Here is a 14560-nt window from a genome sequence, read left to right as displayed (position 1 = left end):
GTACTCTTTCAGGTTAGAAATCTGCTATTTAGCTACAACTCCTGATCCTTCAAATTCATACTGTCAGCATATGGATAAGATATGAGAAATGTTATACCAATGCAAACACAGAGGCCAAGAAGTTAGGAAATTAATCATGGAATCAGGAGATTTTTTTTTTAAGTTTTATTGGAACATAGTTGATTTACAATGTTGTGTTAGTTTCAGGTGTACCTCAAAGTGAATCATTTACACATATACATGCATCCACTCTTTTTTAGATTCTTTTCCCATGTAGGTCATTGAACAGATTTCCCTGTGCTATACAGTAGGTCTTTATTAGTTATCTATTTTATATATAGTAGTGTGTATATATGTCAATCCTAATCTCCCAATTTATCTCTCTACCCCAGGAGAAGACTTTTTAAAGTTATATTTCTAAGGTTTGGGTTACTTTGTGAATAAATATAGAAAATATGAATATATAAAGTAATATCCATCATGCAAAATTATTTTTTTCTGACTATGCATATAGATTTTGCTATGAAAATGTGTCATTTTAGGAAAAGATATTGAATTTTTTACCAGCAAATTGCAGGTATCATGAGAATAAAGGTTGGCCTAACACTGAGTAGAATATTTTCATTTTCCTTTTATCCTTTGATCTTTATACATTCTTATCCTCTAAATAAACGTGACCCATAAGTTCCAGATTTTTTTCTCTCCTGATCTAACTAATTGTATCTTTTGGTAGACTGAAAGTGACTTCAAGTGTCTTGTCAGGAGTCACTAGACTACAGAGATATAAATTTTGCTTCACAAACTATAGATCTACACACTAATTAGCAAAACCTATGATACATAAAAGGGAATGAAGCTTATTGACAATTTAGGATTATATCAACCTATCCCACCAAAGTTTATTTTTCCTCATCCATTCTAGATGACCATGCTTTACCATGACATATGGAATATAGCCAGAGTGAGGAGAGAGGCACGGAGGACAAGAGAAGATAGAACAACCCACCCCCCACCCTTCTCCAGCCTCTCAGGCTGTGGCTAATGAATATCAGACTGGAGAAACTGGAATTTTACAAAATCATTCTTACCCCTAAAGTCTTCTCTGCATCTAGTGTATAAGAAATGTGAAGTTTTGAGGATTCTTGGGTGCCTTTTCCAGGTTAGGTCTCTTACCAGGAGACCAGATCTTTTATTATACACAAACTTTAGAAATATCTACAAATCCCAGCAGTCCCTTTTACTGACAGGTTAACCAAAATATGCCACTTTATCATATTCCCAGAAGTCTCTTCCAGCCTGTTGTGAGTATACAGCTAAGTGAAATGCTACTGAACTTAAATTTACATCTCTGCTGGGCATAGCTCCATCCACCCCAGATTAAAATAGTCTATGTCTGTCTTTTCAGCCAGATGGAAAGGCCCACCTGACCATAACTGATGCCCAACATACCCTACATCTCCTCTAGTGCTTAGTGCGCAAGAAACATTCTTCATTCATTAATTCAAATTACAGGCCAACACTCTACTGTGTTTGGACTTTTGAAATGAAAATATTCTGTCCCCAAGCTCTAGGGCTTCCTCTGTGGCTCAGCTGGTAAAGAATATGCCTGCAATGCAGGAGACCGGGGTTCGATCCCTAGGTTGGGAAGATCCCCTGGAAGAGGGATAGGCTACCCATTCCAGTATTCTGGCCTAGAGAATTCCAGGGACTGTATAGTCCATGGGGTGACAAAGAATTGAACACAACTGAGCAACTTTCACTTTCAAGCTGTAGACGTCAGCTACACTATTAAGAAAAATTGATACATCAAATGAGTAATGTAATAGCAGTGTCATGATATACAATATAAACCTATACATATTATATGATCTCAGTTTGAAGTCTGCCTAAGAAAGAACACCATAACACAAAATGCCAAAATGCTGAGCGTTGCTATTTCGGGTCTTTGGGGTTATAGCTAGTGTGTGTTTTCATGTGAAAATATTTCTATAATTTCCAGGTTTTCTAGGATAAACACATGTTACCTTTGCAGCTAGATGAAAATATATAAAGTTATCATTACCATAACGTAGCAAGGAGGTATGTGGGAACATGTGTGTGTGTGTTCAGTCGCTTCAGGCTTCTTGACTCTGCGACCCCATGGACCGTAGCCCCCAGGCTCCTCTGTCCATGGGATTTTCTTGGCAAGGATACTGAAGTGGGTTGCCATTTCCTTCCCTAGGTGTGAGAACCTAGAGAACTAGAAATTGTTCAGGATTATTAGTGAGGGCACTGTGGGGAGAAGCATCAAGTGTCAGGACATGTTGTAAAGCAATTAGAAGAATTTTCTTCATCTGGACACCAAAGAAATCATTTTTTAATTGCCAAACTGTTAAGGTAAATTCACTTCATGGCCTACTGGAATAATTTTCTGGAAAATTCACCCTCCCTGACCAGTTGTTATGAAACCAGAACAAGCAGAATATCTCATCAGATTGCTTTGCAGAATTGGTCTTCTAAGACATTGTAGTCATCTTACCTGAAAATGTGCCTGCACTTGGGAGAGATTGGCCATGACCATGTCCCCATTAATCTACCTCAAAGGCATGTTTATCAATTTGCTGCCCACCCAGGTGCCCACCCCTCTCTAGGCAGGCTGGGCAGACCACCTCAAACTCAGGATCCCTTAGGATGGCAAGCCATGAGGTTCCTACTATTACAAGCTTTCTCACCTCACTACCAAGGTAAGAAAATGCTTTCAACTTTAAAATCCAATGAATAAACCAAGTATACATTCTTTTGCTCCAGGAAAATTAGACTAAATAGTACAGATATACCCCTTTCTCAATGCTCCACTAAAAATATTTACATTTCCTTCTTGATCTCAAAATATCATATATATGACTATATATATATAGTGACTATATATATATATATGACTATGTATAGACTATATATATATATGACTATATATATATATATATAACTATATATATATATAGTTATATAACTATATATATATACACACACACATACTGTTAACTTGCCAAAGTTTGTTAATTTGCCAAAGTTTGCCAATTTGGAAACGGTCAAAATCAGACATTATTCCTTAGATACAGACTAATTTTTATTAATTAAAACAATAGTAATTCAGTGTGATTTAAAGAGATGAAGAAGAATTGGGCTTCAAAAGCTAAAACTGTGCAGTAACTAGCTCAATGATATTTTTAATATCAATGGACATTTCTTACCACTGCCCAACTCCATGTTGGCCTAGTAGGGTTTCCCTTGAAGACATAAATTCCTTCGATTTTTCTGAGAAGGATCCACTTCCAATTAAAAAGTTAAAACTTATCCTGGGTATTTAATTGTGTGGGTAATTTCCAATTAACTAAAGTTTTTGTGTGGCTCATCTCTTGAACTTTCTATCCTGAACAATTGCTTTCAAAACTGCAGTTTCACATTAAGCCTCCAGATGTCACTATTTGCATTATTTATTGGGTGGGGCAGGGAAACAGGACTTGTCAACTTCAGCTTTTTGAATATGTATGACAGGGCTCCAGCAGTTTTGGCTTAATCAGTAGGCTTAACGTTTTCTTTCTTTCTTTTCTAGTAAAGCAATAATAACAGACTATTATTAAAATGAAAATGTCTCTTTCATACTTAAGTCTGTGAGCAAGGAAATTTGACTTTAACAACTTGGTTCTGACGGCATGAAGGAGAAATTACGTATGTCCATTATTGCATCATGCTTGTCATTCACATGACTTATCACATTCTCATTTCCTCACTGAAAAGTAGAAATAACTCAGATGCATGCTGATCAGTGACTCAACATGTGGAGATTCATGGGGGGACTTGTGGTAGAATGAAATCAATCCTCCAGACCTGGAAACTTTGCTTTCTTAGTTAAGTGTCACAGAGAGAACTCTGTCATAGAGAACTGTAGAGAAGTATATTTCTAAGTTAAAGAGCCTTCTTGACTCTTTATTACTGACTTGAGTGATTTATCCTTGTTATTTGAGAATATATATGAGGAGCATCCTTAAATTTTTTACAAGCATGTAGAATTTGGATTATAAATGATGTGACTCTCTTTATATACATTATTATCTAATAACGATCCCACTTCCTAAGTATCTTGTGGAGTAACCTTTCTTTCTTTCTCCTCACTCCCACCTTCCTCCTTCCTTCCCTCCTTCCTTCCCTTCCTTCATTTCCTCCCTCTCTCTTGCCTCTTCATCCCTCATCCCTCCCTCCCTCTGACCCTTCCTTCCTTCCTGCCTTCCTTCCTATTTTTATTTTTTTCAATTAAGTGGTTTGTGTTAGAAGTAATAGTAGCTTCCCAATGTCTGAACGAGATGCCTTAGCACCAAGAAAATGTTCACATCTAGAGTAGTGTAATCAAACCTTTCTCTTTGCTATCTCCTTACATGGAAATAGCTCAGATTCATTGTACATATTTCACGTGGGCGGAGCTTGAAGCAGTTAAATTATTTTCCCTTTTATGACTGCCAATGAAAATAGATGGATCTTGCCTAAGAATTTCCATGCCCCATACTGAGTCTGAATATCCCAAAGATATCATTCCTATAGACCAAAATGTCATTGTTTGGGGGAATAAAAATGATCACTTATACAATGAGTGACCATTTTTATCTCCACCTCTGAAAGAAAACTATGCCCAAAAGGAATCGCAAAGGTAAGAACCTGAAGGGGCCACAATCAAAAGATGGTGGGAGGGACACGATCATGTACAGAACGGGCATGGTGGACAGGAAGAGGATGAGCAAGAGCATTCCCAGGTAGAAGTTATTCGATCTGGAAGCTTTGAAGACCCTGGCCTCAGGAACATTGCAACACATCACCGCCCAGCACTGGAAGTACATGGATGTGTGGAGCCGAAGGATATTGATGCCTGGGAGGCTGGGAGCGAAGAAGGAGCCCATCCTAGAAGGAAGAACAGAAGTCTTCTCACCATGGAGCTTCACTCCACAACAAAGTCACCAATCATCTGCTTATTTTACATCATGTTTATTTGCCAAGGGCAGAAATGTATTGCCACTTTTATTCACATAAACCCTTTACGTTAACAAACTTAATTTATTTCCATGTCTTGTACACATTCTACCATCTTCCTGATTATTTCAGGTATTGCATATATGTCTTTCACAGAAACTATGTTGATCTTTCACTATATCCACTTATCACTGGTAAATTTAAACAACAGACCAAACAATATATTACATTTGTTTTACTTCTCTCTTCTACTTCTAAAAACAGTTTACTTTACCTTAATGTTCATATCATTGGTTAATATTTCAAAAAATTTAGCTTCAAAAAAACTCCCCCCCAAAAATTAAAAATTAGCTTTTTTCATAAGTAACTCTTAAAGCTACCCATTATATTCAAATAAACTGCAAATGTGTGTTAATTATTTTGTCATGGCTAGTTAATTTTTACTTAATGAAAGAAAAAGTTAAAATAAGTTTTTCTTATGTTCTTTTCTATTTGTGGTAGTTATGGTATTTTAGAGCTGATGGGAATTGTGTATCTGTGCCTAATAAGGTACTATGTTTTCTTGATATTCAGTTCCAAGCTTTATGTGTTTTTTAGATGAAAATTCGACACATCCATTTAATTTTGTTTATCTGTTTGTTCTGTTACTTTAGTTTGTCCTGGAAGTCCACTGATCTGTACATGCAATTTTTTAAAAAGTATTTTAAAATGCCACTTTTAAATAGGAACCATTTGGGTAAGGGCACTCTTAACTTACTGATTTCAGTGGTTATTTCAACTTCCATTGATGAGAAAATCCATTAGCACCATAAAATCACATTAATGGCAATTTATTAATCCAAAATTCAAAACTGGATACATGTACACTTATTTCAGAAATACAAGCAGTGTCCTATCTTTTAAACTGTCCCAAATATAATAAAATCCACCAATTTTAGTTAGGGTTTGCACATTCTATTTCCTGGTTACATGGAATAATTGTTTTAATCAATCCAATATAGATTTGGTATATTATAAGGCAGAGACATTACTTCACCAACAAAGGCTCATCTGCTCAAGGCTATGGTTTTTCCAGTTGTCATGTATGGATGTGAGAGTTGGACTATAAAGAAAGCTAAGTGCCCAAGAATTGATGCTTTTGAACTGTGGTATTGAGAATACTCTTGAGAGTCCCCTGGACTGCAAGGAGATCCAACCAGTCCATCCTAAAGGAGATCAGTCCTAGGTGTTCATTGGAAGGACTGATGCTGAAGCTGAAACTCCAATACTTTGGCTACCTGATGCAAAGAGCTGACTCATTGGAAAAGACTCTGATGCTGGGAAAGATTGAGGGCAGGAGGAGAAGGGGACGACAGAGGATGAGATGGCTGGATGGCGTCACTGACTCGATGGACGTGAGTTTGAGTAAACTCCGGGAGTTGGTGATGGACAGGGAGGCCTGGCGTGCTGTGATTCATGGGGTCGCAAAGAGTCAGACACGACTGAGCGGCTGAACTGAAGGCGTAAGGGATTGAGTTAGATGAAAAAGTTATTTTCTGCTATAACTGAACTTGTGCAACCCAACATTAAACCATTTCATTGAAAAGTGATCATTTGTTACAATTTGTGTTGTCTTGTTGGTAGGTTCCCAAACAACAGATCTGAAAAATATTTATTTATTTTTTTTAATATTTTTTAAAATATTTTTTAAATATTCTAAAAATATTTAAACATACTAAATTGACCAAAGACTTTGCAGAAAGATGGACTATTTTTTAAAAAATGGTATGGACTTTGAGTAATGATGGTTTGTCCATGTAGGTTCATCGATTATAACAAAGGTACAGTATTGTGGAAGATGTCAACAGAGGCTGTGCAGGGGTAGGTGTAGGAGGTATATGGGAACTCTGTACTTTCCATTCAAAGTTGCAGTGAACCTTTAACTTCTCTAAGATATAAGGGCCATTAGCTTTTTAAAAATGAAGGCAAACTTTGGAACAACATGGAACCCCAGAAATGTTAGCAGGTGAGTGAGTGACAGTCCCAACTGAGGAGTCATAATTACAAAACACTAGAATATATTCCCAAATGTCATTGTTTGTAATGCAACATACTTACAGATGATTATGCTTGCCCCCTCCTCAAAGTCAGGCTTAGCCACATGATTTGTTTTGGCCAGTAAATTAGAGATAAAAATGAAGTGTCTCACTACTGGGTGAAAACTTTAATAACGCTATGGGGTTTTTGTTCTCTTCTCTCTCTACTGCTCTGACCAGTGATGCTCCAGAAGGATCCTGTTCTGTCCCGGTCTATGAGTCTATAGTGAGAGTAACTTACAGGAGCAGAATCCTTTACCAACTCACATTTCACTGGAGTAAACAAGAAATAAACTTTTCCTTTTCTAAGTCGCTAAGATTTGGGGATAAATATTTTTTGGTACACAACTTAGTCGATCTTAAGACACGGTTTTGCACATAATTCAGGATGCAAACTTGCCTAATGTCACATACATGTGTATCTATACATAGGCATGTGTCATTTATCTGTATGCACACACGTATACTCATATATGTAAGTGCATATATAGGTAAATAAATTTAAGAATTTCACACATAAATCCATGGCTGATTAATGTCAATGTATGGCAAAAAACATTACAATATTGTAAAGTAGTTAGCCTCCAACTAATAAAAATAAATGGAAAATAAAAAGAATTTCAAAATAAATATCACACAGGCATTTTGAGCAAATGACTCAAGAACATTAACCTAGAAAGAGAGATGCCAGCATAGTGATATCTGAATCTTAAAGCTCATTCCATCTTTGCCTGCTACTCACTAATCAGCTCAGCTCACTAAGTTCCTTACCCAGACCTGATCCCATCATCTGTCAGTTGAAGATCACTGTAATACCTTAGCCTTATAAAATGTTTTTCTTCCAAGAAGATCAAAGCAAATGAAAGCTTCTTTTATTTAGCTCTCCTTATTATTCTAGTGACATGGTACGTGTCAGGTAAATTACTCACATTTGATCAAGTGAGAAAATGAGATAGCAGACTGTGACAAGACTGGCAGGGAGATAGAGGAGACAGTGTTGGAACAATGTCCAAACCCATCTTTTTTCTCACTGTGTTCTCTGCTACTGCTACATCCTGCTCTGATAGAGACATGATCTGCTTCCATCATTTAAAAATATGATCACAAAACTGTGCTGTCTGTTTTCAAAATATGTGTGCAATATAGTTTTACTGATCAGTTCAGTTCAGTCACTCAATTTTGTCTGACTCATTGCCACCCCATGAACTGCAGCACCCCAGGCTTCCCTGTCTATCACCAACTCCGGGAGCTGGCTCAAACTCATGTCCATCGAATCGATGATGCCATTCAACCATCTCATCCTATGTCACCACATTCTCCTGCATTCAATCTTGCCCAGCATCAGGGTCTTTTCTAATGAGTCAGTTCTTTGCATCAGGTGGCCAAAGATTTGGAGTTTCAGCTTCAGCATCAGACCTTCCAGTGACTATTCAGGACTGATTTCCTTTACAATTGACTGGTTTGATCTCCTTGCAGACCAAGGGACTCTCAAGAGTATTCTCTAACACCACAGTTGAAAAGCATCAATTCTTCGGCGCTCAGCTTTCTTTATAGTCCCACTCTCACATCCATACATGACTACTGGAAAAACCACAGCTTGGACTAGATGGACCTTTGGCAGCAAAGTAATGTCTGTGCTTTTTAATATGCTATCTAGGTTGCTTATAGCTTTTCTTCCAAGGAGCTGATACTGATCATATTAGCCAATTCATAACAAAATGGATTTTACCTATGATTTTTTGACAATTGCTTATATCTGTGTAAATCACCTTCACTATTCAGAAACTTCTAAAGCAGTTACTGAACGTCTCCAGTCACAAACTAGTAATATTGAACATAAAATCTCCACAGTCTTTCAATCGTTTCTGTAGAAAATGGCCAAATTTGGGTATCAGATCCTTATGCCTCATAAAATAGTGTGAGTACAAGGGAGTCTACTAAACTTGGACTGCACACTCCCCACACCACATCCCTATCCCCTCACCGATGTTCTGGGAGGGAGGAAAAGACCATTTGTACAAAGGGTTGACCCAAAAGTGAATAATAGCTTTTTGCTTCTAGAACTCTGGGAAGTGTGTAAATGTCTTATACACTCAAAAAACAGAATAACTTTCTAAAGTCCTCTTCAAACTAACCAGAAGCAAGATTTGACCAATAATTGAAGGATGAATATAGAGAAAGTGATAGTGTAATGATACTGCAAAGATTCTGATGATGGGTTTGCCAGAGAACTGAAGAGCACTTTTTTCGTGTGGATATTTAAGAATTTCAATATGAGTAATAGTGGACTAAAAAGTGGCAAAATTACAGGTGAAACCAATCAGGACACAATTATAAGAGCTTTGCTCACAATGACAACAAATTTCTAGGTCAATCTGCTGTCTTCACTATGACAGCACAGAAGAGAGACACGCAGCATATGTCTGTACAAGGGGTGCCCACCAGGCCTGAGGGATTTATGACACTCTGCGTAAGAACCAAGGAATTTTAAAACTGGTAGGAGGCACTGGTTTCCCATTATCCCAACAGCAGTGTTAGCCATTTTCTGCCATGACAGCAGAATCCCCTGCAGGACATAACAGATCAGAAGGTGAGCCGTTTGCTGTCTCTGTAGACAGTCACACATGGAGCCACCTTGACTTTCCTCTCTGCCTGCAGAAGGATCCCTCTCATTCCTTAATGATTCTCTAGACATATAAGCCATAAATAATGTGTAAAACTTGAATCAAGAGAACAGGAATCACATTTTTAAACATACCTGACAATGGAGAAGAGGATCTCTTTATAGTCTTCTCTTCACGGGGCTTGACCTAGTGAGGACCAGGAATTTGATGGGCCCCAACACAGGATGATGGAACCCTTGACTCTAGTTTATTTAAGCAAGATCATTTTGACATTTACAGAGAGGTCTGCTTTCACAACTGTTTAATAATTCAGACTAGCTGTGGTTATATGAGTTGAGTAATATATGCTGCTAAGTCACGTCAGTCGTGTCCGACTCTGTGCGACCCCACAGACAGCAGCCCACTGGGCTCCCATCCCTGGGATTCTCCAGGCAAGAAACTGGAGTGGGTTGCCATTTCCTTCTCCAGTGCATGAAAGTGAAAAGTGAAAGTGAAGTCACTCAGTCGTGTCCGACTCTTTGCGACCCCATGGACTGCAGCCTACCAGGCTCCTCCGTCCATGGGATTTTCCAGGCAAGAGTACTGGAGTGGTTGCCATTGCCTTCTCCAAGTAACATATGAAGTTCATGCAAAACTGACCCCAGTAACTAGCATATGTACTTAGGACAACGGTGTGATCACTGGCACAATTATTCGTCCTGTGTCAATGGGATAAGGAAGCTCAGTTATGACTGCTTGTTGGTTGATATGTGTTAGTTAAGAGTGACAGATTTTCAAGACACATGGTCCCCAGATGAATTTCCTGCTATGATGCAATTTTTATAGTCAAAAATGTTTTCTACTGTATCAGCTCATCTTAACCTGTCAGGATTTACAGTGAAAATGCTTTCATTTAATAAAAGATATGACAATCCTTTGTACATCAGAAGAAATAATTTTGATGTGCAAATGGACCCATGAAACAAGTTACCAAAAAAACCTATATTTCTAACTAAACCTTCCTAAAACATGTGTTTCATCTCTATCAAGTATTGAATTTGGTAAGGTAATATTTTTTAAAGTAGCTATAAATTGCATTTAAAATATATTCAATAGTGACCACAAATAAGTTTCTCAGAAAGGTCTTATATTAATTTCTTTCATTCTTAACATGCAGTCATGGGGTCATTAATGTTTCACTGTGAGATCTCAGTGTCACAAGACATAAAACTATAAAAAGCATTCAAATAATCGAGAAGCCAGAACCTAGACTCCCAGTATTTGATGAAAAAATGTGCTCTGCAACACAGGCAGATGCCTTATAGAAATAAGACTTCAAATCTGGGCAGAAAAGTAAACTTTACATAGCTATTCACTCTGAAAAACACATGCTGAGTTAGGCACAGATTGTGGACTTCTCTGACACCAGGCTACAGTGCTTTGTGCAATAATGATCTTGCAGGCTTGTTTCAAGTGATGAATTGTCCACAGTTGGCTTACCAGATCATTCCTTGATTGAAGATCAGAGCAAGGACATTGCCGCTGATGTCAAACTCAGTGTATGAAGGCTAGAGGAGACAGATATTCACAAACGGATTAGCACCTCAAATGGCAAAAATTGAAAGGTAAGTTTTTCATATTTTTATATAAGTATGATTAGACTCTCAACTACTTTATAGAAGCAACAGCAGCAGAATAATCAATATAATAAATAACTAGCAATAAATAAAATAAGGCATCCTTTTCAACACCCCAAGACTCATTTTTTTTTTCCCTGTATTAAATTCTCTTTATTAAAATGACTAATTGGTTTCTCTTTTCTTGAGTGAACCCTGAATGATATTGTAGCATGGACATAAAGGTATGTTTAGAGTTGCCAAGACTCATTTTTAAATGCTATCATTTGATGCTGTGGAAGTGTAGTAAGACAGGCTCTCATACATTGCTGGCAAAGGTAAAACTTGGCATATGTTTATAGAAAACAATTTGACAATATCTGATTCTCTTTGACCCTGTAAATTTACTTCCAGAAATTTGTTTTAATAAATTAATCCTAAATGCTGACAAATTTTAAGAAGCAGAGATGAAACCATCTAAATGTGCAACATTGGATAAGTTAAATACAGTATAACTATAGTATGGTATATATTGCAGCCAATTACAATCACTGTTGGAAGGATATTTATATACCGAAGAGAAAACTGTGCTGTAAGGTTAAACAAAAAATATGTAAACATTATTTTTTCAACTCAATACAGAACTATGCATAAAGAAAAAACTTAAAAGTGATCACTATATTAATAGTTGCTATATGTAGGTGATGGATTATACCTTATTTTCTTAAATTTTGCATACTTAAAATACTTTTCAACAAAAAATGTGAATTTCTTTTACAATAAAAAAAGTAGAGCTAGAGATACAACAAAGTTAAAGAAGTCATTCAACTCAATTTCTAGTGTTCATATCCTAGATAATACCATCATGTTTAGGGCAACAGCACCTGGTTGTTCTTTGTATGCAGACACCACCAACTGGAAGTGAGCTGGGCATCTCAGCCCAAAGGTTTCCTTGTGACACATTAGGCATCTTAGAAGGAAAACTCTACCCATGGAGTAATGCTAGTTAGCCACAATAAAGCTGGCTCCGTTTGATATAGGGAATAATCAATCAGGAAATTGACTAATTGGTAACAAGAGAAGAAGAGAACAGTAAAAAATATAAAGTGAGAGGAGCATGAAGACAGAGTAATAGCGTGGCAGGACCCGATTACGGCCCCAGATCCTGACATCTGCAGATGTGGCTTCATACCATGTGTATCCTCATAATAACTCCCTCCTCAGCACATATATATACACACACACACGCGTGCACGCATACACACACACATACACACAGAGATAACCTGAGAGTGTCTCCTTCGTCTTAAACCCAAGAGTCCAAAAATATGTTTGTAAGAAGACAGAACAGGTCTCTGATTTGGAACCCCAACAAATCTTTCACAAATTTTGAACACTCTGCCTCAAGAATTCTTGAATTCGGGCATCAACTTTGTCACTTCCCCAAAGGCAGCAGTACTCTCCTAGTTAACTGAAAGATACGGACGAGGTGCCTCGTGACAGAGTCAGGGAGTAAACGGCAAATCTGACATAACAAGAATGGTTAAATAGCAAGATATAATAACAATACGATGCATAATGAAATAATAAATAACCCTATATGTTTGGCAGGACAAAGATGACAGAGGATTTCAAGGTAAGTTCACTAAAGATATTATTAAAGAATATACAGAGTGTTTCACTTAGTTTGCAGATGGAGAAGCTTAATGAAAGATGCAAAGAGGTTCAGTTGATAGTTTTTGTTCTAAAATCAACGAGGAAAATGTGGTTTTCATGGAAAAATGAAGATGAATTGCTTCTAATCCGGAGAAATGTTAGCTCTGAGTCTTTCTCTTTTTCAGGAGCCCTTTGCCCTGCATCAACTTCCCTTTTCTCCTGGAACCCTGTGAGATCACACAACACATGGGATAAATGCTCAGTCGGTGGCCTGCGCCATCTGTGGCCTTGAAACGGCTCCTCTCTGTGTCCATTGACGAATCAAACCTTCAACCTTGGCCTCTTTAGAAGAGTGTCAGATTTAGCCCACTAAACCGAGGAAAATGAAAAAAATTCAAACGTTCAGAAGTACATTTCTTTTATTTTCATAAGCACATAAACCTCTTAAAGGCCATTTGAGATGAGATATTTTTATAACCAAGTGACTAGAAAACCACAAAGACACTGGGAACCCCTGGCTTCATACTGTGTGTGCAGCAGGGCAGCTGAAGGAATGACATCCTTGATGCATAAATTGATTAACTCAATTCAGAGAAAAGGTAGAGGGCCCCTACTGTGCCAGCGGGTTTGTGGTACAGACACTCGCCTGGGATTCGGATCCTAGTAGGAGACTTTGCCTGCCGTTTCCTAGCTGGGTGAGCTGAGCTGATTAATTCAGGTCTCAGTTTCCTCACAGACAGATTGATGGAATGAACTAGATCAGGGGTTGGCGCATTACGGCTTAGGAGCCAAATCTGGCCACCACCAGTTTTTGTGGATAAAGTTTTTTTTAGAACATAGCTGCATTATGTATTGTCTATTGCTGTTTGGGATGAAAACAGGAGTTTAATAGGCACAACAGAGACCATAACGCTTGATGCAAGGAAAATCACTCATTTTCCTCTATGACTACACTTATTCACAATACTCCCCCCACCCCCACCCCCGCAAACCAAGCATTTCTCTCTGTAGACATCAACTGAATGTCCTACAATTTAACTCAATTCAGACACTAACAGACCCCACAAGTTAAGGTCTCGTTCCCACAAGACTCATTCATTGAAGCTCAGGTTGTCTTCTATGCTGACGAGATTCCCATGTCTCCCTCCTCAGGTTTGATCATTTGCTAGAACAGCTCACAGGTCTCAGGAAAACTGTTTACTAGATTACTGGTTTATTATAAAAGGATACAACTCAGGAATAGCAAGTTTAAAAAAAAAAAGATGCATGGACAAAGTGCAGGGGAAAGACTACAAGGTTTCTTTGCCTTCTCCAAGTGCACCCTCTTCCCAGCCTCTCAGTACATTCAGCAACCTGGAAGTTCTCCAAACCCCAAGGTTCAGAGATTTTTATGGAAACTTCATCACACGGACAAAACCAATCATTAACTCAGTTTCCAGCCTCTCTCCTTTCTCTGGTGGATGGAGGAATAAGGTTTAAATTTCCAAGGTTCTAATTATGGCCAGGTCTTTTGCTCACCAGCCTCCTATCCAGAATCCCACCAGGAGCTGCCTCATTGGAACAAATAACGCTCCTATCATCCAAGATATCCAAAGGAATTTAGGAACTCTGC

At 37.9% G+C, this 14560-nt stretch overlaps 1 protein-coding gene across 1 annotated transcript in view; it reads right to left on the bottom strand.

The window, feature by feature from the left end:
- Positions 1 to 14560, bottom strand: part of TMC1 (transmembrane channel like 1) — a 136544-nt gene that overhangs the window by 5707 nt on the left and 116277 nt on the right. The window contains exons 15-16 of the mRNA XM_065907857.1: positions 11177 to 11244; positions 4690 to 4929 (exon numbers count right to left, since the gene is read on the bottom strand). Of these exons, the coding sequence (XP_065763929.1) occupies positions 4690 to 4929; positions 11177 to 11244 (308 nt within the window). The remainder of the gene's footprint in view (positions 1 to 4689; positions 4930 to 11176; positions 11245 to 14560) is intronic.

Source organism: Muntiacus reevesi, chromosome 17 (assembly GCF_963930625.1).
Source record: "Muntiacus reevesi chromosome 17, mMunRee1.1, whole genome shotgun sequence".
Classification (NCBI taxonomy): domain Eukaryota; kingdom Metazoa; phylum Chordata; class Mammalia; order Artiodactyla; family Cervidae; genus Muntiacus; species Muntiacus reevesi.
Note: the sequence above shows the minus strand (reverse complement) of the source record. Positions and strands in the feature narration are given on the sequence as shown.